Genomic DNA, 25,637 nt, shown 5'->3' with positions numbered 1-25,637 from the left:
AAAGGATACTATCAAAAGAGTGAAAAGCTGACTCACAGAATGAGAGAAAATATTTGCAAATCATATGCCTAATAAGGGATTAAGATACAGAATATATAAAGAAATACAACTCAACAGCAACAGCAAAGCAACTTATTCTTAAAATGGGCAATGGACTTGAATAGACATTCCTCCAAAGAAAATATACAAGTAGCCAATAAGTGTGTGAACAGATCTGCTCAATATCATTAGTCATCAGAAAAGTGCAAACAAAACCACAATGGTATAACGCTTCACATCCATTAGGATAGCTATTATCAAAAAACAAAAACAGAAAACAACAAGCATTGATGAAGATGTGGAGAAATTGGAACCCTTGTGTATTGCTGGTGGGAATGTAAAATGGTGTAGCCACTGTGGAAAACAGTTTGGCAGGTCCTTAAAAAGTTAAATGTGGAATTGCCCTATGATCCAGCAATTCCACTTCTAGGTATATACACAAAAGAATTAAAACCAGACTCAAACAAATATGTGTACACCAATGTTTATTGCAGCATTATTCATAGTAGCCAAAAAGTAAAAGCAATACAAGTGTCTATCAGTAGACGAATGAATAAACAAATGTGGTATATATATATATATATACACAATGGAATATTATTCAGCCATAAAAAGGAATTCTGATACGCGCTACAGCATGTACAATCTTGAAGTAATACAGACACAAAAAAGACAAATATTGCATGATTCCACTTCTACGATGAACGTAGAATAGGCAAATTCATAGAGACAGGAAAAATAGAGGTTACGGGGGACGGGTGTGGGAGGCAAGAATGAGTGCTGTTGTTTAATGGGTTCAGAGGTTCTCTTGGGGATGATGAAAAGTCCTGAAAATAGTGGTGATAGTGGCACAACATTGTGAATATACTTGCAACCACTGAATTGTACATGAAAAATGATAAATTTTATGTTATGTATATTTTACCACATTAAAATGAAATCCAACTCTTACCAGTAGAGAATCACACGTGGAAATATGGTCAAGAAGGTTTTTTCACTTAACTTCTGTGGAATCCAAACATCAAAGTAATTCACATAACCAAGCTGGTGCAAATGATCTTCAACGCTTGATTTGGATATTTTGAGTATGTCGGCTATCTCCCGTGTGGTATAACGTTGATTGTCCTCAATTATTGTTTCGATTGATCGCTATCAACTTCAACTGGTCAACCCGACAGTGGAGCATCATCCAGCGAGAAATCTCCAGCACAAAACTTCGCAAACCACTTTTGACATGTTCTATCAGTCACAGCACCTTCTCCATACACTGCACAAATCTTTTTGTGCGTTTCAGTTGCGTTTTTACCTTTCTTGAAATAATAAAGCATAATATGCCGAAAACGTTGCTTTTTTTCCTTCCATCTTCAATATTAAAATGGCTACACAAAAATTCACCAATTTTGATGTCTTTTTTTTAAATGCACGCCAACAAAATTGTTTCCAATGAAGTTAAAGACAACTAAGTGCTACCAGAGCCATCTTACAGAAAACACCGAACAAACATTTTGGTCCACCCAATACTTATTTAACATTACAAAAAAATTTAAGTATAAGATTATGTGACCCATTTAATATTTGAAAAACATTTAAGAATAAGACAAAAAATGTATTTTTATGATCTAAAAATGGCCCAAATTTTATAGATGGAAATCAAGACCAATAATAGTAGGCATCTTCTTCAGAATTACACCAAATATGCAACACTACCTATAAATTTTAGCTATTTAGAAGGTAATATTTTTTATTTATTCATTAAAATATTCTGGAAAATCTATTCCCTCAGGTATCTACATCTTTAAAAAGAAAAATAAAGAAATGCATTTTAGAGAAAGAAGGCTTTTCTGAAAAATCCATTAATATTCCAATTTCAATGCAAGGAAAATTATGAGAGTTCTAATAGGCTCATTCTGGAAAATTGAGATTTGTGAATGTGTAAGTGCAAATTTTCACAGCAAATAGTACTTTAGTAATTATACCTAAAACATATAAAATCATTTTTTATATATTTACGACTACACTACTTTTTTTAAACATCTTTATTGAAGTATAATTGCTTTCATTGTTGTGTTAGTTTCTGCTGTATAACAAAGTGAATCAGCTATACATATACATATATCCCCATATCCCCTCCCTCTTGCGTCTCCCTCCCTCCCACCCTCCCTATCCCACCCCTCTAGGTGGTCACAAAGCACTGAGCTGATCTCCCTGTGCTATGCTGCTGCTTCCCACTAGCTATCTATTTTACATTTGACTACTTTTTTTAAAAAGACTATTTTTTAGAGCAGTTTTAGGTTTACAATAAAATTGAGAGGAAGTTACAAGACTTCCCATCTCCTCCCCTGCTCCCACACATGATAGCCTCCCTCATTTTCAACATCCTCTGTACTCTTCCTGTTCATCTCTTTTCCCTCCCCACCCCACCCCAACTACTGATTTTTTTTATTGTCTCTACAGTTTCACCTTTTCCAGAATGCCACGTAGTTTTGAACCATATAGTAGGTAGCCTTCTCCAATTGGCTTCTTTCACTTCCTAGTATACAGTTAAACTTCCTCCATGTTTTTTCAAGGCCTTATAGCTGATTCTTTTCTAGAACTGAATGATATTCCATTGTCTGGATGTACCAAAGTTAATTTATCTATTCCCCTACCAAAGGACATCTTGGTTGTTTCTAAGTTTGGGGAATTAAGAATAAAGCAGCTAAAAACATCCACGTTCAGGTTTTTGCATGGACATAAGTTCCCAACTCCTTGGGTTTAAGGAGCATGACTGCCGGATCAGATGGTAACTGTATGTTTAGTTTTGTAAGAAACCATCAAATTGTCTTCCAGAGTAGCTGCACCATTTTGCATTCCCACCAACAATGAATGAAAGTTCCTGTTGCTCCACATCCTTACTGGCATTTGGTGTTGTCAGTACTTTGATTTTGGCCATTCTAATTGGTATGTAGTGGCATCTCATTGTTGGTTTAATTTGCATTTCCCTGATGACATATGATTTGGAGCATCTTTTCATATGCTAATTTCCCATCTGTATATCTTCTTTGATGAGGTGTCTGTTCAGGTCTTTTTTCCATTTTTAAGTTGGATTGCTTGTTTTCTTATTGTTGAAATTCAAGTGTTATTTGTATATTTTGGATAACAGTCTTTATCGATTTGTCTTCTGTAAATATTTTCTCCCAGTCTGTGATTTGTTTTCTACTTCTTTTGATATTGTTTTTCACTGAGCAGATGGTTTTTAATATTAATGAAGTCCAGCTTATCCATTATGCCTTTCATGGATCATATCTTTGGTGTTATATTTTAAAAGGCATCACTATACCCAAGGTTACTAGGTTTTCTCCTATGTTTTCTTCTAGAAGTTCCATAGTTTCGTGTTTTCCATTTAGATCTATGATCCATCTTGACTTAATTTTGTGAAGAGTATATCGTCTGTGTATAGATTCATGTTTCTGCATGTGGATGTCCAGTAATTCCAACACCACTTGTTGAAAACACTATCTTTTCTCCACTTTATTAATTTTGCTCCTTTCTCAAACTGGTTGACAGATTTATGTGGGTCTATGTCTGGCTTCTCTGTTCTGTTCCATTAATCTGTTTGTCTATTCTTTTGCCAATAAAATTCTGTCTCGACAACTGCAGCTTTATAATAAGTCTTGAAGTCAGGTAGTGTCAGTTCTCCAACTTTGTTCTTCTCCTCAATATTGTGTTGACTATTCTGGATCTTTTGTCTCTCCATATAAACTTTAGAATTAGTTTGTCAATATCCACAAAGTAACTTGCTGGGATTTTTATTGGGGTTGCATTGAATCTATAGATCAAGTTGATAGATATAGACCAGTTGATACAATTGCTATAGAGATATAGTTGATCAACTCTGGATCAGCCCAAGTGAAGAACTGACATCTAGACAATATTGAGCCTTCCTATCCATGTACATGGAATATCTCTCTATTTATTTAGTTCTCCTTTGAAATCTTTCATTTTATAGTTTTATAGTTTTGCTCATAAAGATCTTATACATATTTTGTTGAATTTTCACCTAAGTATTGCATTTGGGGAAGCGCTAATGTAAATATTAATGTGCTTCTAATTTTAAATTTCACTTGTTCATCCCCTGATATACAGAAAAGCAGCTGACTTTTGTATATAAACCTTGTATCCTGCAATCTTGGTATAACCACTTTTTAGTTCCAGGAGATTTTTGGCCAATTTTTATGAATTTTCTACATAGATGATCATGTTATCTGTGAACAAAGGAAGTGTTATGTCTTCCTTCCTAGTCTGTATACTTTTTATTTCCTTTACTTGCCTTATTAAATTAGTAAGGACTTCCAATATGATGTTGAAAAGTAGAGGTGAGAGGGGACATCCTTGCCTTATACCTCACCTTAATGGGAAAGCTTTAAATTTATTACCATTAAGTATGATGTTAGCTGTAGGTTTTTTGTAGATAGTCATTATGCAGTTGAGAAAGTTCCACTCTATTCCTAGTTTATTGAGATTTTTTAAAAATAATAGATATTGGATTTTTTTAAACACTTTTTCTGCATTAATTGATAAGATCATATGATTTTTCCTTTTTAGTCTGCTGATATGATGGACTGCATTACTTGATTTTCAAATGGCGAACCAGCCTTGCACACCTGGGATAAATTTCACTAAATTATGGTGTGTAATTCTTTTTATAGCTTTTTTTTTAATTGGAGTATAATTGCTTTAAAATGTTGTGTTAGTTTCTGCTATACAATGAAGTGAATCAGCTATATGTATAACTATATCCCCTCCCTCTTGGACCTCCCTCCCACCCACCCCCATCCCACCAATCTAGGTCATCACCGAGCACTGAGCTGAGCTCCCCATGCTATACAGCATGTTCCCACTAGCTATCTATTTCACACATGGTAGTGAATTTATGTCAAACTTAATCTCCCAGTTGGTCTCACCCTCCCCTTCCCCCCCATGTCCACATGTCCATTCTCTACATCTACGTTTCTATTCCTGTCCTGCAAATAGGAGCCCAGCAGGCTTCCCAGGGCTGATTGGGCAGGGGACATATTAGGCACACTCCCCCCTTATCCTCCGAGCCCCCCCAGGGTCCCTCCAGACATGGGAACCCCTCCTCTCTCCCAGCCACCCTTCGGGGCACCAGTCCTGTACAGCCTCCACTTCTCCTCCCCCCTCACTTCCCCCCATGTCCTACCCAGTCTCTTGGGGGTTCCTCCCATCTCCTTGGGTGCTGAGGTCTCCCACCAGCAACTGGCAGGTGCCCTACTTGTGGGGAGACAGGAACTCTGCATCCTTCCATGCAGCCATCTTGAGTCCGCCTCCCTCTTTTTATATCTTTTTGTATTTGATTTGCTAATATTTCGTTGAGGATTTTTGCCTCAATGTTCATGAGAGATATTGTTCTGTAGTTTTCTTGTAATTTTTTGTCTGGTTTTAGTATTAGGATAATGCTGGCTGCGTGGAATGCGTTAGGAAATATTCCTTCCTCTCTGTCCTCTTAAAAGAGATTGCAGAGAATTGGTATAATTTCTTCCTTAAAAGTTAAGTAGAATTCACCAGTGAACCCATCTGTACCTGGTGCTTTCTGCTTTGGAAGGATATTAATTATTGTTTCAATTTCTTTACTCAGTATAGGCCTATTCAGATAATCTATTTCTTCCTGTGTGAGTTTTGACAGATTGCTTCTTTCAAGGAGTTGATCCATTTTGTCTAGGTCATCTAATTTGTGGACATAGAATTGTTCATAGCATTCCTTTGTTATCCTTTTAATTTCAGTGAAATCTGCAGTGATATCCCCTCTTTAATTTCTGATGCTGCTAATTTGTGTCTTCTCTTTTTTTCTTAGTTTGCATGGCTAGAGGCATAACAACTTTATCAATCTTTTCTAAGAGCCAGGTTGTAGTTTTATTGATTTCCCTATTGAATTTCTGTTTTCAATTTCACTGATTTCTGCTCTAATTCTTATTATTTCTTTTCCTCCCCTTACATGGCATTTCATTTGCTCTCCTTTTACTAGTTTCCCAAGGTGGAAACTTAATTTATTGACTGTAGATCTTTCTTTTCTAATATGTGTATTCAATATTATAAGTTTCCATCTAAGCACTGCTTATGCTACATTCTACACATTTCAATGTTTTGTTTTCATTTTTATTTACTCCAAAATATATTTTAATTTCTTGAGATTTCTTCTTTGACCCATGTGTTATTTAGAAACGTTTAATATCCACATAATTGGAGATTTTTCTACTACCTTTTACTGATTTTTAATTTAATTCCATTATGAGAACAGACATTATATTATTTCTATTCTTTTAAATTTGGTAGTTTCTGTTATGCTCCAGAATGTGGTTTATTTTGGTAAATGTTCCTTGTGAGCTTGAGAAGAATGTGTATTCTGCTTTTGTCAGATGAAGTAGGCTGTAGATATCCATTATATCCAGTTGATTGATAGTGTCATTGAGTTCAACTATGTCTTTACTGATTTTCTGACTGCTGGAACTGTCCATTTCTGAGAGAGGGGTGTTGAAGTTTCCAACTATAATAGTGGTTTCATCTATTTCTCTGCATTTCTATCAGTTTTTGCCTTATGTGGTTTGATGCTCCGTTAGTAGGTGTATACACATTAAGGATATGTCTCCTTGGAGAACTGACTCCTTTATTATTATGTAATGATGCCTTTCTTAACCCTCGAAAAATTTCCTTACTTTGAAGTCTGGTCTGTCTGAAATTAATATAAGTACTTCTACTTTCTTTTGATTAATGTTAGCATGGTATATTTTTCTCCATCCATTTAATTTTAATCTATATGTAAAGTTAACTTCATAACTTTTTATAAGGACACAAAAGCTACATGGGTCTTAATACCAAAAACCATTAGAAGCAATGAGAATTACAATATAATTTTAATAGCATAACGTTTAATCACACAGTGTAGAACTACTAATGTTTCATTAGCATAATTTGCTGCAATGTCTATTAAATACCATAGACTTGAACTTTATAAATATGTGTACACCCTTAGTAAACTATTAAATTAAATTACACACTCAATAATTTTCCTCCTACATGGAGCCTTTTGTACACACCTTCATTATTTATACAACGTGTTGCCACTTACCAAAATATCAGGTATATTCATATTCAAATATTAGATACAAAATGCATTCTAAACTCAAATAAGTAATACTTTTCAGCTTATCTGAGCATTGTTCACTCTATAAATTCCAATACAAAGATAAATATAAATGTATGTAAAATATTTTCATATTTAAGAATATTAGAGTCAACTACTTGGTTATAAATTCTTCTTCATAAAGAAGATTATCATGGTATGACTTGAAAGAAATTATTTATATGATAATTTTTTTAGAATTATAAGTATTGTAAGTTTCTGTGGGATTGAGAGAAGAAGAAAAAGATACATTGTTAAACAAGATATCCTCAGGCCTTTCTTTAAGGAATTTAAAGATTAATGGGGAACTCAGAAAAGTAAACACATAATGAAAGTCTTAAAAAAGTGCTATAGTTAGGGTTCTATGAGAACTCATAAGAGGGACACTCCAATGCCTGATGAATGAATACTTATATACTTCAACTTTAATCTGTATATTCAGTAGATTACTCACTTCTGGACATAATACTACTTGATGAAAAATTATGGTCTGAGGTAATCTGAAGATTTTATATTTTACTTTTCACAAATGCATGATTTAAATTATTACTCCCAGAGGGGAAGTAGAACACAGAAAAGAATAAAACAGGAAAATTTAAACAATGCTTTAAGCTACCTGTTTCTCTATAGGGTACAATTAAAATACTTAGTATTCATTGGGTTATTATAGTTCACCAGACAATGTAATGAGAACATTCCCTATCTTGGTTAATCCTCTCAATCCTATAAAGTACTATTTAACCCTATTAAAGTATTAGTAATATGCTCATCTTTTAGATGTGGAAACTGGGGTTTACAGTAGTCAAAGATTTCGCCCCAAGTCATAAAGCCAGAAGCTAAGCTTCCAACAACTGTGAATAGATCTCCTCTTATGGTGTAAGGAGAAACCATAAAGCATAAGGGGAGAGTGAGATTGGGGGATTTGGTGGAGTGGCAGGCAAGTTCAGTTACCCATTCTTTAGGCTATTTGTTATCACAGATCACTGCAGAGAATGCCTATGTTAAACATTACTCTGCACACATAAGCCTCTCAGAAATCTTTCTAGCATCTGAAAATGTATGTAGGATGGAGAGCCCCTGCTATGAGTATCTGAGAGCATCCCAACATGAAAGCAAATCACATAATTCTGTATCTAATTATTTAACATCAGGATAACCATTATTTATTATCACATAAGACACTAATGCATTTGCTGTCATATCTGTAAGTTGAACTTCTAATTTTAAACAGGGCTTGTACCTGACTGTTTTCATGATGGTATCCAATTCCACAAATAAGATATTCTTTTACTTTGAAATCTCCCTCTTCAATTAATGGCTTCCTACTATAAAACTTTATCTAGGTCTTACTGGTGTACCTTGACTTCATTATATTAAGCTGAGTCAAATGTCTGAAACTAAATTTACTGCTTTCTATGCTGAAATCAATTGATTACATAAAAGTCGCTTGCCACAGCGGAATAAAGAGCATAATTCCATATTTGAAGGAGACCCTAAAACTATAATTCAAATGTTTTTAAAGAATCTAAACATTATTCCATAATTACAAGTATATTTCCTAAAATTAATTTTAACTAATTAATTCTTGTGATGCACTTTATATAAACAATAAAAAATTTCATTCTTGGACTAACTTAGTGGGAAAATATGTTCTAATTTTTAAGAGGCTTTATTGAAGGGTGCTTTTAGAAAAAGTGCAGAATACGTAACTAAAATTAACTATTAACATTTTCTAGAGATCAAGGGGAACCAACTTAGAAGACTATAACTTTGCTTAAATTTAGCACCATTTGTATACATTTTAAAAATTGACATGCTACAGTTTTTAAAAATAGTTTTTTTCTCTAGCATCTATTCTTCATTTCTTCCTATAGTGCAAAAACTTATCCCTGCCCCCAAAAAAGATTACAAATGCGCACATGTGCATAACAAAGAGGTCTGACTATGGGACATTTCCTTGTTAAAAAGATGTCTCAAAGGGAGAGAAAATCCTGAATTTGGTTAAGTAATTGAAGTAAACATAAGAGAGAGTCACGAGTACATTTTTACAAAGGCCCAAGATGGGTGTGAGCGTTCCCAGGACAATGATTAAACTAAGTCTAACAAAGATAAAGGGTAGATCCTGGAGCATGATGCCCAGGGAATTCAGAAGTGGGTTCCGGGGAGTCAGTATCATTCGAAGAAGAGAAATGAAACTGAAGATGTAGACGGGGTAGACCCAGCCTGACTTGTACACGTTGGGGTGCCCGGCCACCCGCACCATTTCTATGGTGTCCGACCACAGCAGAAAGCTCCGGAGGAAGATCTCAGCGCGCACGTCCTTCTGCGACATCGTTCTCAGGATTCCCCGCTCGAAGGTGGGCTCTTGGGGTCCCTCCAGCTCAGGAGTCAAGCCCCCTGTGGTGGCTCCTGGTAGCCGCGACAGCCGGGTCCTCTGGGCTGGCTGTGGTGTCAGGTTTTCTTCATTTTGCCTCAATTCATCCGTCACAGTTTTTATTTGCTGCAAACTGGTCGTGTGGATGTGCCTGTCTTCGTTACCTGCAATAAGTTGATTTATTTACATTTTCACTTTAAATTTTTATTTAGAATTTAACTTTTCTTCTAATTTTATTTAAGCTTAAATTTTAAATTTTTAATTTAAATTTTAAATTTTTATTTAGAATTTAACTTTTCTTTCAATTTTATTTAAATTTAATTTTTAATTTAAATTAAATTTTAATTGTTAGTTAAATTAAATTTTAATTGTTATTTAAATTAAATGTTATTTAACTGTGATTTTTAAATTTTTATTTAAAGTGAGATATTTAAATTTTTTATGTAAATTTAAAATTTTATTTAAATTTTAAAATGAAATTTAAGTGTTCTCTTATTTGAGGTCTGTTTCACACATTGAATTTCAAGATAGCAATGAGTAGCACAGTGCAAAAAAAACAGAGGCAGAGAAGGCTCTTTGTGTCTTTGTATTTCCCTGGGTATGGATCCTAAGTCATTTTTACCATTTCAGAATAATAGCCATTACTGGTTACTGAGCTAAGTAAGCACTTTCACACATTATCTCATTTAATCCTCAGATAAAAAGTTGAGAGATAGGGATTACTATCCCATTCGATAAATATAGAGACTGGAGTACAAGAGGTGAAATGATGCCTAAATTCAAATACACAGTTAGGAATGGGCAGAGCTGGAATTCACGCCCAGACTTGTTTGACCCCAACTGACAATCCCTTAACTTTATGGCTGCTAGCACTTTCTAGAGGCAATACATCACATGCTAATTATAAAACAGATACATATCATAAAATCAAATGAATCAGAAGTTCAATGGTCCAATCTTATAAGACGCCCACAGAGATCACTACAACCCAGATCGCCAAGCTTAGAGTCTGGTGCTAAGAGGGTCTTTTGAGCATGAGCATGAGAGAGCATGAGAGAGTCTTAGTGAAGGATAACATTCTGTATCCAAGATTCTTAAGCTGTTCTTTCCCCCAGAGTTTTTGAACTCGTCAGTGCGATGGGTTAGACTAAAGTATCTCATTTGTGACCATGAAGCTGTGGCTGGTCAACATGTCAGTCATCTGAATGAGTAGGGTGTTTCCTCATCAGCATCATAGTGTGTGTGTGTGTGTGTGTGTGAGAGAGGGGGGGGGATGTGTGTGTCTCTCTGTACACACATGGGTGTTGAGGTTGGGGTTATGAAGGAAGCTCAAATCTCAGAACTTACTGTTGATGGTATGATTTTTCTACATGAAAGGACTAGCACATATTTTCCAAATATTTGAACACTTAAGCACCATTTTCGTTGCTAAGAACTTCTCAGGTCTTGACAAAGTTTACTCAGCAAATGTGCTGAGCTGCCACATTACTTGATAAGACAAAATTTAAAGAGAGTCATTAGATGGAATAGCTCTAAAGGTTAAAGACACAAAGTCAATAAAAGTTGTTGAGATGTATTGAGCTGAAGTGAAAACATTTTAAAACAAATAAGCTATTATGATTAATGACTAATAAAAGGCTTGATTACTATAAGTAGGAGTTGTTTAAAGGACAAACCTCAGTTTTCTTTCTATACAATTAATTATTTTTAAATTTTAAGTGTGAATTGAGTACATTTATCAACTAAAAAATAATTAAATTCTTGATGAGATATTATTTACTTCTGGTATAAATCATTCATAAATAAATGTTAGGAACCATGACCCTTAGAAACTTCCTTATCAAACTTAGATGTCACAGTGGCATGAGTAGGAATCTTTTTTTTTAAATTGGAATATAGTTCATTTATAATGTTTTGTCAGTTCAGGTGTACAGCAAAGTGATTCAGTTACATATATATATATATTCATTCCTTTTCAGATTCTTTTCCCATATAGGTTATTACAGAATATTGAGTAGAGTTCCCTGTGCTCTAGTAGGTCCCTGTGCTCAGTAGATCCTTGTTAGTTATCTATTTTATATACAGTAGTGTGTATCTGTTAATCCCAATTTCATAATTTATCCCTTCCCCCTATGTTTCCCCTTTGGTAACCATAAGTTTGATTTTGAGATCTGTGAGTCTGTTTCTGTTTTGTAAATAAGTTCATTTGTGTTGTTTTTAAAATTAGATTCCACACATAAGTGATATCATACGACAATGGAATATTACTCAGCCGTAAAAAAATAATTTATGAAAAAGAAAAAAATAATGCCACTTGCAGCAACATGGATGGACCTAGAGATTATCATACTTAATGAAGTAAGTCAGACAGAGAAAGGAATCATTCTGATAAATTACATTCAAGAGAGAAAAATATATGCTAATTACTATTATTTTAACAATCATAATATCATCTGTTTTTAAACTCAGATGCTTGCTTGCATCAATTGTATCTCTTACTTTACCAAAAAAAAATCAATATAGAAAATACGTTTCTTAGAGTATGTCATGTCTTAGAGCACTCTCCTTCACCTCTTGCAGTAGATCAAGGTGTTCAAATGAAAATCCAAATTCCTTTGTCAATATGAGGAACAAAGCATATAATTGGGGCTTTTGAGGATGATTGCAAATTCAGCATTGTTTCAAAGCCAGAAGTGCAATCTAAGAAGTGACACATTAACATTTTTTAAACAGTCATTGGGAGTTGTAATATCTGAGGATAAGAGCTGTTGGTACAAACAACGAATTCTTAGCTAGGGTTCATTTTTAATGAAATACAAAAGCCCTAATCCATGTGTATTTGGTAAAATCAGCCTCATATTTCTCCACGGCTCATTAAGGACTAGTTTAGATTTGGGGACTAGTTTAGGGTCTCTGCTGTCCCCTTTCCAAGTAAAAAGCATTATAACTGTGAGCTGGAAAGCTCTGCTGGCCTCCCAAAGGGCAGGGTAGAGCTGAGGATGTCAAGAATTCATTTGGTCGTTAGAACAGACCAGCAAATTTATCCTCCAGTCACATAAATCTTCATGTATTCAATACTATTCCCTTCGGCTCCATGATTAGTTTCCCTCCGAATTATTATTTTTAAAATTTCCACTTATAGCTGGAATGCTTTTTATTGTTGCTGTTAGTTGTCAGGGTTCTATTTGAGGAGAATTATATTTATTTGTGCAAAATCTGTAAAAGATATAAACACAAAGAGAGCAATCTACTCACTTCCTTAAAGGCTCACGTTGCCCTGTAAAAAAGTAGAGGACTTCCCTGGTCCGCCTGCCAATGCAGGGGACATGGGTTCGAACCCTGGTCTGGGAAGATCCCACATGCCGCGGAGCAACTAAGCCTGTGCGCCACAACTACTGAGCCTGCGCTCTAGAGTCCAAGAGCCACAAGTACTGAGCCAGCGTGCCACAACTACTGAAGCCCGTGCACCCAGAAGCCCGTGCTCCGCAACAGGAGAAGCCACTGCAATGAGAAGCCCACGCACCACAACGAAGAGTAGCCCCTGCTCGCCACAACTAGAGAAAGCCTGTGCACAGCAATGAAAACCCAACGCAGCCAAAAAATTAATTAATTAATTTTAAAAGAAAGAAATACAACACATAAAAAATAAAAAGTAAAAATAGCAGGCCTGCTGCGCAGTTCCCCACAGCTGATGCCAGCCGCCAAAACAACTTTTTATCCTCACCGTGCATGCCAAATAAATAAGGAAATGCCATTTTGATAACAGATAAATGTTTAAGTAGGTAACTCACACCTCTTTTGCTTGATTATTTCTTCATAGTGATGTATTTCTATCTCTAACTTGTTCACCAAAAGTTTTAGATCACTTACAGGGAAAGTGTAAGTAAAACATAACAAATCAGTAGTGAGGAATTTTCTAGAGTGAGCATGTATTCCTCTTGCAAAGAGAAAAAGAAAGCAATAAAAGTTATTTAAATAAAAAAAGAGCAAAAAGAGAGAGAAGAATCACAAAAAAGGGCACCTAAAAACAAGACAGGAATGACACTGCTACTAAAAACGCACTTTTTAAATGAAATCAACATTTTAATTTTATTCATTCAAAAATTTCACTGTATAAAGGCAACTTGGAAAAGGGAAATCTCAGCTTAGGGGTAAAACGGCCTTTTTGAGGGGGAAGGGACTCAAGTGCCAACAGCAGGCGAGTGCTAGGTAGCGCCGTTAGTAGGGGGACAGGCTTCAAAACTGCCTCTCCAAACAACAGCTTCAAAACCACTCCTGGGCCTCCCTGGTGGCGCAGTGGTTGAGAGTCCGCCTGCCGATGCAGGGGATACGGGTTCGTGCCCCGGTCTGGGAGGATCCCATATGCCGCGGAGCGGCTGGGCCCGTGAGCCATGGCCGCTGGGCCTGCACGTCCGGAGCCTGTGCTCCGCAACGGGAGAGGCCACAACAGTGAGAGGCCCGCATACCGCAAAAAAAAAAAAAACCACTCCTGACGGGGGCTTCCTTGGTGGTCCAGTGGTTAAGACTTCACCTTCCACTGCAGGGGGCACAGGTTCGATCCCTGGTTGGGGAGCTAAGATCCCCGCATGGCACGGCCAAAAGACTGCACCTGATGTTGGTTAAGGGCTAGAACACTTGGACACCCAAGTGGTCTGCTGTTAGCAGACACACTGTAGAGTGCTGTTCCAAGCTTAGGCTGGGCACTGAGAATGATGCAGCGGATAATGTCCCTGCCTTCACCACTCCACCCCCTGGATCTGGGAAGTGACAGTTAAGCAGAGACTGAAGAATAAATAGGAATGAATTATGTGAGAATGGAGAAAGGAACTTTCCAGGTGTTAGGAAGAGTAGGTGTAAAGCTCCTTCAGCTAAAATGAGCTGAAAGGAGGAGAGTGTGGTGAGGGGCTGGTGGGGGGCAAGAGAGGGAAGAAGAGGAGAGAAGCTAAGACTTACTAAGTGTCTTCTCCATACCAGGTGCCCTTCTAAGCCCTTTCTATGCATCCATTCACTTCATCCTTAGAAAAACTCTATGACGTGGCTAATATAGGGTAAAGGTGTCGGGGGAGATAAATTAGGCATATGCAAACTACTATATATAAAACAGATAAGCAGTAAGGATTTACCATAGAGCACAGGGAACTATATTCAACATCTTGTAATAACCTATTATGGAAAAGAATCTGAAATATATACAATATATATAACTGAATCACTTTGCTATATACCTGAAACTAACACAATATTATAAATCAACTATACTTCAATATAATAATAATAATAATAAACCTCTATGATGTAGATACTATTATGTTTCCATTTTAAAGATGAGTAAACTAAGGCAGAAAGAGATTAAGGATTGTTTCCAGGGTCACACGGCAAGCAAGGAAAGGGATGGAGCGTGAACCACAGACCCTTAAGCACTAGACAACACTGTCCGTGGCAAAGCCAGGTGATGTAGAGCTTATGGGCCACGATAAACGTTTTGGATTCATTCTAAGTTTATTCTAAGTTCACCAAAGATGAGAACAATGCAGGGCACGGGAGCTAGAGAGGACCTGGGGATTCATCAAAGAGGCTCTTGAGGCCGTCAAGGCAGCTGATGTGAAATGAGGTTGTTACTCAACTCACAGCAACGGCAACCATAAGATCGAATTAAAGACTCATTCAGAAAAAGTATGACTAGTCTTGATACACAGTCCCTGAAATCAATTTTTCCCTGAGAGGAAGATGGTCTAGAGAAAGAAAACTGCTAATGATTTAAATATAACATGCTGAGAGAAAAAAAAAAAATCTGGAATAGAAGAAAAGTCACAGTCTTATGAAAAACTTTTAAAAAACATATGAAGCACTTTCGGTCAAAGTACTTTTAGAGATTAAAAAAATAATAAGGAGGACTTTCAAGATGGCGGAGGAGTAAAACGTGGAAATCACCTTCCTCCCCAAAAATACATCTACATGTGGAACAACGCCTACAGAACACCTGCTGAACAGAAGACCTCAGACCTCCCAAAAGGCAAGAAACTCCCCACATACCTGGAAGGGCAAAAGAAAAAAGAATAAACAGAGACAAAAGGATAGGGATGGGGCCTGCCACTCTAGGAGGGAGCCGTGAAGGAGGAAAGGTTTCCACACACTAGGAGCCCCTTCGCGGGCGGAGACTGCGGGTGGCGGAGGGGGGAAGCTTCGGAGCCGTGGAGGAGAGCACAGCAACAGGGGTGCGGAGGGCAAAGCGGAGAGATTCCCGCACAGAGGATCGGTGCCGACTGGCACTCACCAGCCTGAGAGGCTAGTCTGATCGGCCGCCGGGGTGGGCGGAGCTGGGAGCTGAGGCTCGGGATTCGGTCGGAGCTCAGGGAGGGGACTGGGGCTGGCGGCGAGAACACAGCCTGAAGGGGTTAGTGCACCACGGCTGGCCGGGAGGGAGTCCGGGAAACGTATGGACCTGCCGAAGAGGCAAGAGCCTTTTTCTTCCCTCTTTGTTTCCTGGTGCGCGAGGAGAGGGGATTAAGAGTGCCGCTTAAAGGAGCTACAAAGACGTCCACGAGCCGCGGGTATCAGCGCGGACCCCAGAGACGGGCGTGAGACGCTGGGGCTGCTGCTGCCGCCGCCAAGAGACCTGTGTGTGAGCACAGGTCACTATCCACACCCCCTTTCCGGGGAGCCTGTGCAGCCCGCCACTGTCGGGGTCCCGGGATCCAGGGACAACTTCCCCGGGAGAACGCACGGCGCGCCTCAGGCTGGTGCAACGTCACGCCGGCCTTCGCCGCCGCAGGCTCGCCTCGCACTCCGTGCCCCTCCCTCCCCCCCACCCCAGCCTGAGTGAGCCAGAGCCCCGGAAGTAGCTAATCCTTTAACCCCGCCCTGTCTGAGCGAAGAACAGACGCCCTCTGGCAACCTACACGCAGAGGTGGGGCCAAATCCAAAGCTGAACCCCAGGAGCTGTGCGAACAAAGACGACAAAGGAACATCTCTCCCAGCAGCCTCAGGAGCAGCGGATTAAATCTCCACAATCAACTTGATGTACCCTGCATCTGTGGAATACCTGAATAGACAATGACTCATCCCAAAATTGAGGCAGTGGACTTTGGGAGCAACTGTAGACTTGGGGTTTGCTGTATGCAACTGACTAGTTTCTGATTTATATGTTTACCTTAGTTTAGATTTTAGCGCTTGTTATCATTAGTGGGTTTGTTTATTGGTTTCTTTGCTCTCTTACTTTTTAATTGCTTTTTTATTTTAATAATATTAAAATTTTTTTTATTGTAATTACTTTTATTTTATTTTATTTCTTTCTTTTTTTTCCCTCCCTTTTCTTCTGAGCCATGTGGCTGACAGGGTCTTGGTGCTTTGGCAGGGTGTCAGGCCTAGGCCTGGGAGGTGGGAGAGCCGAGTTCATGACATTGGTCCACCAGAGACCTCCCGGACCCACGTAATATCAATCGGCGACAGCTCTCCCAGAGATCTCCATCTCAACATTAAGATCCAGATCCACTCAACAACCAGCAAGCTACAGTACTGGACACCCCATGCCAAACAACTAGCAACACAGGAACACAACCCCACCCATTACCAGAGAGGCTGCCTAAAATCATATGATCACAGATACCCCAAAACACACCACCAAACTCGGACCTGCCCACCAGAAAGACAAGATCCAGCCTCATCCACCAGAACAAGGGCACCAGTCCCCTCCACGAGGGAGCCTACAAAACCCACTGAATCAAGCTTACCCACTGGGGGCAGACAGCAAAAACAACAGGAACTATGAACCTGCAGGCAGTGAAAAGGAAACCCCCAAACACAGTAAGTTAAGCAAAATGGGGAGACAGAGAAACACACATCAGATGAAGGAGCAGGGTAAAAACCCACCAGACCTAATAAATGAAGCAGAAATAGGCAGTCTACCTGAAAAAGAATTCAGAGTACTGATAGTAAAGATGATCCAAAATCTTGGAAATAGAATGGAGAAAATACAAGAAACATTTAACAAGGACCTAGAAGAACTAAAGAGCAAACAAATAATGATGAACACCACAATAAATGAAAGTAAAAATTCTCTAGAAGGAATCAATAGCAGACTAACTGAGGCAGAAGAACAGATAAGTGACCTGGAAGATAAAATGGTGGAAATAACTACCTCAGAGCAGAATAAAGAAAAAAGAATGAAAAGAATTGAGGACACTCTCAGAGACCTCTGGGACAACATTAAATGCACCAGCATTCAAATTATAGCGGTCCTAGAAGAAGAAGAGAAAAAGAAAGGGACTGAGAAAATATTTGAAGAGATTATAGTTGAAAACTTCCCTAGTATGGGAGAGGAAATAGTCAATCAAGTCCAGGAAGTGCAGAGAGTCCCATACAGGATAAATCCAAGGAGACACACGCCAAGACATATATTAATCAAACTATCAAAAATTAAAAAGCAGCACAGGAAAAGCGACAAATAACATACGAGGGAATCCACATAAGGTGAACAGCTGATCTTTCAGCACAAGCTTTGCAAGCAAGAAGGGAGTGGCAGGACATACTTAAAGTGATGAAAGGGAAAAAGCTACAATCCAGGTAACTCTACCAAGCAAGGACCTCATTCAGATTCGACAGAGAAATTAAAACCTTTCCAGACAAGCAAAAGAAGAGAATTCAGCACCACCAAACCAGCTTTAAAACAAATGCTAATGGATCTTCTCTAGGCAGGAAACACAGAGAAGGAAAACACCTACAATAACAAACCCAAAACTATTAAGAAAACGGTAATAGGAACATAACATATGGATAACTACCTTAAATGCAAATGCATTAAATACTCCAACCAAAAGACATAGACTGGCTGAATGGATACAAAAACAAGACCCATATATATGCTGTCTACAAGTGACTCACTTCAGACCTAGGGACACATACAGACTGAAAGTGAGGGTATGGAAAAAGATATTCCATGCAAATGCAAATCAAAAGGAAGCTGGAGTAGCAATTCTCATATCAGACAAAATACACTTTAAAATAAAGACTATTACAGGAGACAAAGAAGGACACTACATAATGATCAAGGGATCAATCCAAGAAGATATAACAATTGTAAATATTTATGCGCCCAACATAGGAGCACCTGAATACATGAGGTAAACGCTAGCAGCCATAAAAGGGGAAATCGACAGTAACACAATCACAGTAGGGGACTTTTTTTTTTTTTTTTTTTTTTTTTCTTTTTGCAGTATGTGGGCCTCTCACTGTTGTGGCCTCTCCCGTTGCGGAGCACAGGCTCCGGATGCGCAGGCCCAGCGGCCATGGCTCACGGGCCCAGCCGCTCCGCGGCATATGGGATCCTCCCAGACTGGGGCACGAACCCGTATCCCCTGCATCGGCAGGCAGACTCTTAACCACTTGCGCCACCAGGGAGGCCCAGTAGGGGACTTTTAACACCCCACTTTCACCAATGGACAGATCTTCCAAAATGAAAATAAATAAGGAAACACAAGATTTAAATGATACATTAAACAAGATGGACTTAAGTGATATTTATAGGACATTCCATCCAAAAACAGCAGAATACACTTTCTTCTCAAGTGCTCATGGAACATTCTCCAAGATACATCATAGCTTGGGTCACAAATCAAGCCTTGGTAGATTTAAGAAAAGTGAAATCGTATCAAGTATCTTTTCTGACCATGATGTTATGACACTAGATATCAATTACAGGAAAAAAACCTGTAAAAACTACAAACACATGGAAGCTAAACAATACGCTACTAAATAAGCAAGAGATCACTGAAGAAATCAAAGAGAAAATTAAAAAAAAATACCTAGAAACAACTGACAATGAAAACACGATGGCCCAAAACCTGTGGGATGCAGCAAAAGCAGTTCTAAGAGGGAAGTTTATAGCAATACAATCCTACCTCAAGAAACAAGAAACATCTCAAATAAACAACCTAACCTTACACTTAAAGCAATTGGAGACAGGAGACCAAAAAAACCCAAAGTTATCAGAAGGAAAGAAATCATAAAGATCAGATCAGAAATAAATGTAAAAGAAATGAAGGAAATGATGGCAAAGATCAATAAAACTAAAAGCTGGTTCTTTGAGAAGATAAACAAAATTGATAAACTATTAGCCAGACTCACCAAGATAAAAAGGGAGAAGACTCAAATCAACAGAATTAGAAATGAAAATGGAGAAGTAACAACAGACACTGCAGAATAGAAAGGATCATGAGATTACTTCAAGCAACTATATGCCAATAAAATGGACAACCTGGAAGAAATGGACAAATTCTTAGAAATGCACAACCTTCTGAGACTGAACCAGGAAGAAATAGAAAATATTAACAGATCAATCACAAGCACTGAAATTGAAACTGTGATTAAAAATCTTCCAACAAACTAAAGCCCAGGACCAGATGGCTTCACAGGCGAATTCTATCAAGCATTTAGAGAAGAGCTAACACCTATCCTTCTCAAACTCTTCCAAAATATAGCAGAGGGAGGAACACTCCCAAACTCATTCTACAAGGCCACCATCACCTTGATACCAAAACCAGACAAGGATGTCCCAAAGAAAGAAAACTACAGGCCAATATCACTGATGAGCATACATGCAAAAATCCTCAACAAAACACTAGCAAACAGAATCCAGCAGCACATTTAAAGGATCATACACCATGATCAAGTGGAGTTTATTCCAGGAATGCAAGGATTCTTCAGTATACGCAAATCAATCAATGTGATACACCATATTAACAAACTGAAGGATAAACACCATATGATCATCTCAATACATGCAGAAAAAGCTTTCAACAAAATTCAACACCTATTTATGATAAAAACTCTCCAGAAAGTAGGCATAGAGGGAACTTACCTCAACATGATACAGGCATATACGACAAATCCACAGCCAACATCATTCTCAGTGGTGAAAAACTGAAACCATTTCCACTAAGATCAGGAAAAAGACAAGGTTGCACACTCTCACCACTATTATTCAACATAGTTTTGGAAGTTTTAGACACAGCAATCAGACACAAAAAAGAAATAAAATGAATCCAAACTGGAAACGAAGAAGTAAAACTGTCACTGTTTGCAGATGAGATGATAGTATACATAGAGAATCCTACAGATGCCACCAGAAAACTACTAGAGCTAATCAATGAATTTGGTAGAGTAGCAGGATACAAAATTAATGCACAGAAATCTCTTGCATTCCTATACACTAGTGATGAAAAATCTGAGAAATTAAGGAAACACTCCTATTTACCACTGCATCAAAAAGAATAAGATGAATAAACCTACCTAAGGAGACAATAGACCTCTACTCAGAAAACCATAAGACTTTGATGAAAGAAATTAAAGATGATGCAAACAGATGGAGAGATATACCATGTTCTTGGACTGGAAGAATCAACACTGTGAAAATGACTATACTACCCAAAGCAATCTACAGATTCAATGCAATCCCTGTCAAACTACCAATGGCATTTTTCACAGAACTAGAACAAAAATTTCACAATTTGTATGGAAACACAAAAGGCCCCAAATAGCCAAAGCAATCTTGAGAAAGAAAAACGGAGCTGGAGGGATCAGGCTCCCTGACTTCAGACTATACTACAAAGCTACAGTAATCAAAGACAGTATGGTACTGGCACAAAAACAGAAATATAGATCAATGGAACAGGATAGAAAGCCCAGAGATAAATCCATGCACATATGGTCACCCTATCTCAGATAAAGGAGGCAAGAATATACAATGGAAAATGACAGCCTCTTCAATAAGTGGTGCTGTGAAAACTGGAGAACTACATGTAAAAGAATGAAATTAAAACACTCTCTAACACCATACACAAAAATAAACTCAAAATGGATTAAAGACCTAAATGTAAGGCCAGATACTATAAAACTCTTAGAGGAAAACATATGCAGAACACACTATGACATAAATCACAGGAAGACCCTTGTTGACCCACCTCTTACAGAAATGGAAATAAGAACAAATTAAACAAATGGGACCTAATGAAACTTAAAAGCTTTTGCACAGCAAAGGAAACCATAAACAAGACGTAAAGACAACCCTCAGAATGGGAGAAAATATTTGCAAATGAAGCAACTGACAAAGGATTAATCTCTAAAATACACAAGCAGCTCACTATCAAAAAAACAAACAACCCAATCCAAAAATGGGCAAAAGACCTAAATAGACATTTCTCCAAAGAAGATATACAGATTGCCAACAAACACATGAAAGAATGCTCAACATCACTAATCATTAGAGAAATGCAAATCAAAACTACAATGAGGTATCACCTCACACCAGTCAGAATGAACATCATCAGAAATTCTACAAACAATAAATGCTGGAGAGGGTGTGGAGAAAAGGGAACACTCTTGCACTGTTGGTGGGAATGTAAATTAATACAGCCACTATGGAGAACAGTATGGAGGTTCCTTAAAAAACTAAAAATAGAACTACCATATGACCCAGCAATTCCACTCCTGGGCATATACCCGGAGAAAACCATAATTCAAAAAAAGTCATGTACCACAATGCTCAGTGCAGCTCTATTTACAATAGCCAGGACATGGAAGCAACCTAAGTGTCCATCGACAGATAAATGGATAAAGAAGATGTGGCACATATATACAGTGGAATATTACTCAGCCATAAAAAGAAACAAAGTTGAGTTATTTGTAGTGAGGTGGATGGACCTAGAGTCTGTCCTACAGAGTGAAGTAAGTCAGAAGGAGAAAAACAAATACCGTATGTTAACACATATATATGGAATCTAAAAATAAATAAATAATGGCTCTGAAGAATCTAGGGGCAGGATAGGAATAGAGACGCAGATGTAGAGAATGGACTTGAGGACACAGGGAGGGGGAAGGGTAAGCTGGGACAAAGTGAGAGAGTGGCATGGACATATATACACTACCGAATGTAAAATAGATAGCTAGTGGGAAGCAGCCACATAGCACAGGGAGATCAGCTCAGTGCTTTGTGACCACCTAGAAGGGTGGGATAGGGAGGGTGGAAGGGAGATGCAAGAGGGAGGAGATATGGGGATATATGGGTACGTATAGCTGATTCACTTTGTTATACAGCAGAAACTAACACAATGTAAAGCAGTTATACTCCAGTAAAGATGTTTTAAAAAATAAAATAAAACAAATATACAAATAAAAAAATACACTCTGTCTAAAATAAACACTTTGATACTCTTAAGTGTTTAAAATACAAATTACAAACATTGTTATTTTCACCATCTCCACTGACTAAACTCGCTGACCTGTGTCTGTACACAGTTTCCTTTGAGGAGCACATCTGAGGTTGGGAAGACAAGTAACGTCACTGCCAAGTAATAAATGATGAAACCCAGCGCCGACCTCCCAGCATGGTTATGATGAAGGATTGAGTCAACATTTGTAAAGCATTTAAAATAGTGTGTGACACAGAGAAACAGCTCTATGTGCATTAAATAATTGTTTTAAATGAATTAGAAGAGAATAGAAAATAGAATGTAAACAGTGATTACAGTTAAACTTTGGTTATAGTTACACGGCTACCCAGTATCCCGTATATCAGGGGAGGTCAAAAATTTGGAGACATAGTGTCCAACTAACAGAGACTAATTCTTTAATTCTTAGATTTGCCTATTTACAAAGAAATATGCTACTGCACAGATACACCCTATGCAGGCAGAGACAGCTTGCACCAGCTGATGAGAGGCAGTCATGTGTACCTCTTCTCAATTCCGTGATCAGTGCTCAGTGATACTCCCTTGGTATCTGTAAATTGGTCACTGTGAGAGTATTCATGCCGGAAAAGAATTGGCAAATGTTACAAATCAGGGCTTCCCCACCACCCCCACCAGGAGAGACAGTTGTTTAAACACTGACCAGCGTACTACTCTCTGTGCTCAAAACTGTATGCAAGGTTTCATCAAATAATAATAACACTAATGAATTCAACTTATCATCAGTTCTGCAAGACCTCTTGGGCATACATTATCAGTTGTGAGAGAACTGTGACAACTTTCTTTAAAAAAGGCGTTGTATTGTGATCCGGTAAATCCCAAAGCCCTCAGATTCAGTTCCAGTTCCAGGCTAGGCATTGCATAAATCCGACAAGAAATACATTCATTTCTGAATTTAGGCAATGTGAAATTCTAAGGGAATTCTTTTGTCTGAGGACACGGCAGGAAGGCTTGGTAGTTTAAAGATCATCTTTCCCTCTACAGATTCATCTAATACTGGACAAGAATTGCTAAAAACTGACAATATTATCAATGCTTAAAAATCCCATTTGTTAAGGTTGAGAAAATTTTCTTCATTTTCTAATCTTCAGCTTTTCATTTGGGATAGTCTGGTCCTTCTCCTCTTTGATATGTGTTTATATCAGAGAATGTAATTAATTTGTTTTTTTAATTTATTTTTTTACCCTTTTTTTAACATCTTTATTGGAGTATAATTGTTTCACAGTGTTGTGTTAGTTGCTGCTGTATAACCAAGTGAATCAGCCATATGCATATGTATATCCCCATATCCCCTCCCTCTTGTGTCTCCCTCCCACCCTCCCTATCCCACCCTTCTAGGTGGTCACAAAGCACTGAGCTGATCTCCCTGTGCTATGTGGCTGCTTCCCACTAGCTATCTATTTTACATTCGGTAGTGTATATATATCCATGCCACTCTCTCACTTCGTCCCAGTTTACCCTTCCCCCTCCCCGTGTCCTCAAGTCCATTCTCTACCTCTGCGTCTTTATTCCTGTCCTGCCCCTAGGTTCTTCAGAACCATTTTTTTTTTGTAGATTCCATATATATGTGCTAGCATACGGTATTTGCTTCTGAGAGAATGTAATTTAATTTTCAGTACAGAAGTAGAAAACTTATTTTTCTACATTTACATTAATATAGTATGTATACTATAATAATGAGCGTATGAATTATGCTAACAATGTCATAAGTATATAATATATAATATGCATTCATGTATACAGTAAATCATTCTAGACTTCGAAGTGGTTTGAACTTCCTCTACTAGTTAAGTGCCTGGATAGAGACCAGAGCTAGAAACCCCAGTGTGAGCCCAATCAGGGTGATACAAATGGACCCACGCGGGAATGAGCCTGACTTGTTGCCTCCAGAGCCCTTACCTCAGCTTTAATTATAGGTATTTGTTAGTGTCCTTCAGAAACGTGGTACCACACCCACTAGACGGTGAGCTCCATGCAACGGGGGCTCTGCTTGTTTTCACCCATCACTTCACTCCCAGAGCCTAGTGGAGTGTCTGGTATGGAACAGATCCTCCATAAAGATTTGCTGCATAAAAGATGGGAGGAATTCCTGTTCCGGAGACTATGAGCAGGATGGAGCCGTGCGCATTCTAGAGAAAAAAAAAAAATCTGCACTAAGGCAGGTAAGCCACAGCGTCAAAACCAGGCTGAATAATACCCACCCTCCCCCCAACCCCGGCCCCCATGCTCTCAATCCCCTCCCATCACAGGAAGACTTGGGAATCCTGCACAGACTATCCTCTGGCCTGGGTCCTAGATGGAGCCCTTTAAGCGAGACCATGGACTGATTTGGTAAAGAAGCCCTGAAAGGCATTTGGAGCTCCCAGCAGTGCAGCCTGGGGACCGTGCAGCTCAACGGTAAGGGAAGACCGCTGGCTGTGGGCCCAGTAGAGTGCGCGCATGCGCGGTGCGGCGCCTGCACAGCCCCTGGACTCGGGCCGGCATCCCCAGGGGCGGTACCCCTGGGGCGCCAGGGGTGGCTCAAGGGATTCAAAAGCCTCCCGGGCACCGGCGGAAGTAGGAGGCACCAGGCAGGGGACGAAAGCGCCGATGCGTGGTTCCCAGAAGAAAGCGTTTGTGAGTTCACAGGAAGCATACTTGGAGCAGGGGTGCCCAACAGCTGGGCCACAGACGGGTACAGGTCCTCAGCCTGTTAGGAACCGGGCCGCACAACAGGGGGGGAGCAGCGGACGAGCGAGGGAAGAAGCTTCCTCTGCCGCCCCCCGTGGGGCCGTGGAAACATTGTCTTCCACGAAACCGGTCCCTG

General features: G+C 38.7%; 1 protein-coding gene across 1 annotated transcript in view; it reads right to left on the bottom strand.

Annotated features, from left to right (window-relative positions):
- Window positions 1–9,107: 9,107 nt before the first annotated feature.
- The window catches only part of TMEM236 (transmembrane protein 236), a 40,071-nt gene continuing 23,541 nt past the window's right edge, over window positions 9,108–25,637 (bottom strand). The window contains exon 4 of the mRNA XM_060095494.1: window positions 9,108–9,754. Coding sequence (XP_059951477.1) covers window positions 9,177–9,754 — 578 coding nt within the window. The 3' untranslated portion in view covers window positions 9,108–9,176. The remainder of the gene's footprint in view (window positions 9,755–25,637) is intronic.

Source organism: Mesoplodon densirostris, chromosome 4 (genome assembly GCF_025265405.1).
Source record: "Mesoplodon densirostris isolate mMesDen1 chromosome 4, mMesDen1 primary haplotype, whole genome shotgun sequence".
Lineage (NCBI taxonomy): Eukaryota > Metazoa > Chordata > Mammalia > Artiodactyla > Ziphiidae > Mesoplodon > Mesoplodon densirostris.
This window is presented reverse-complemented; position numbering and strand designations above follow the sequence as displayed.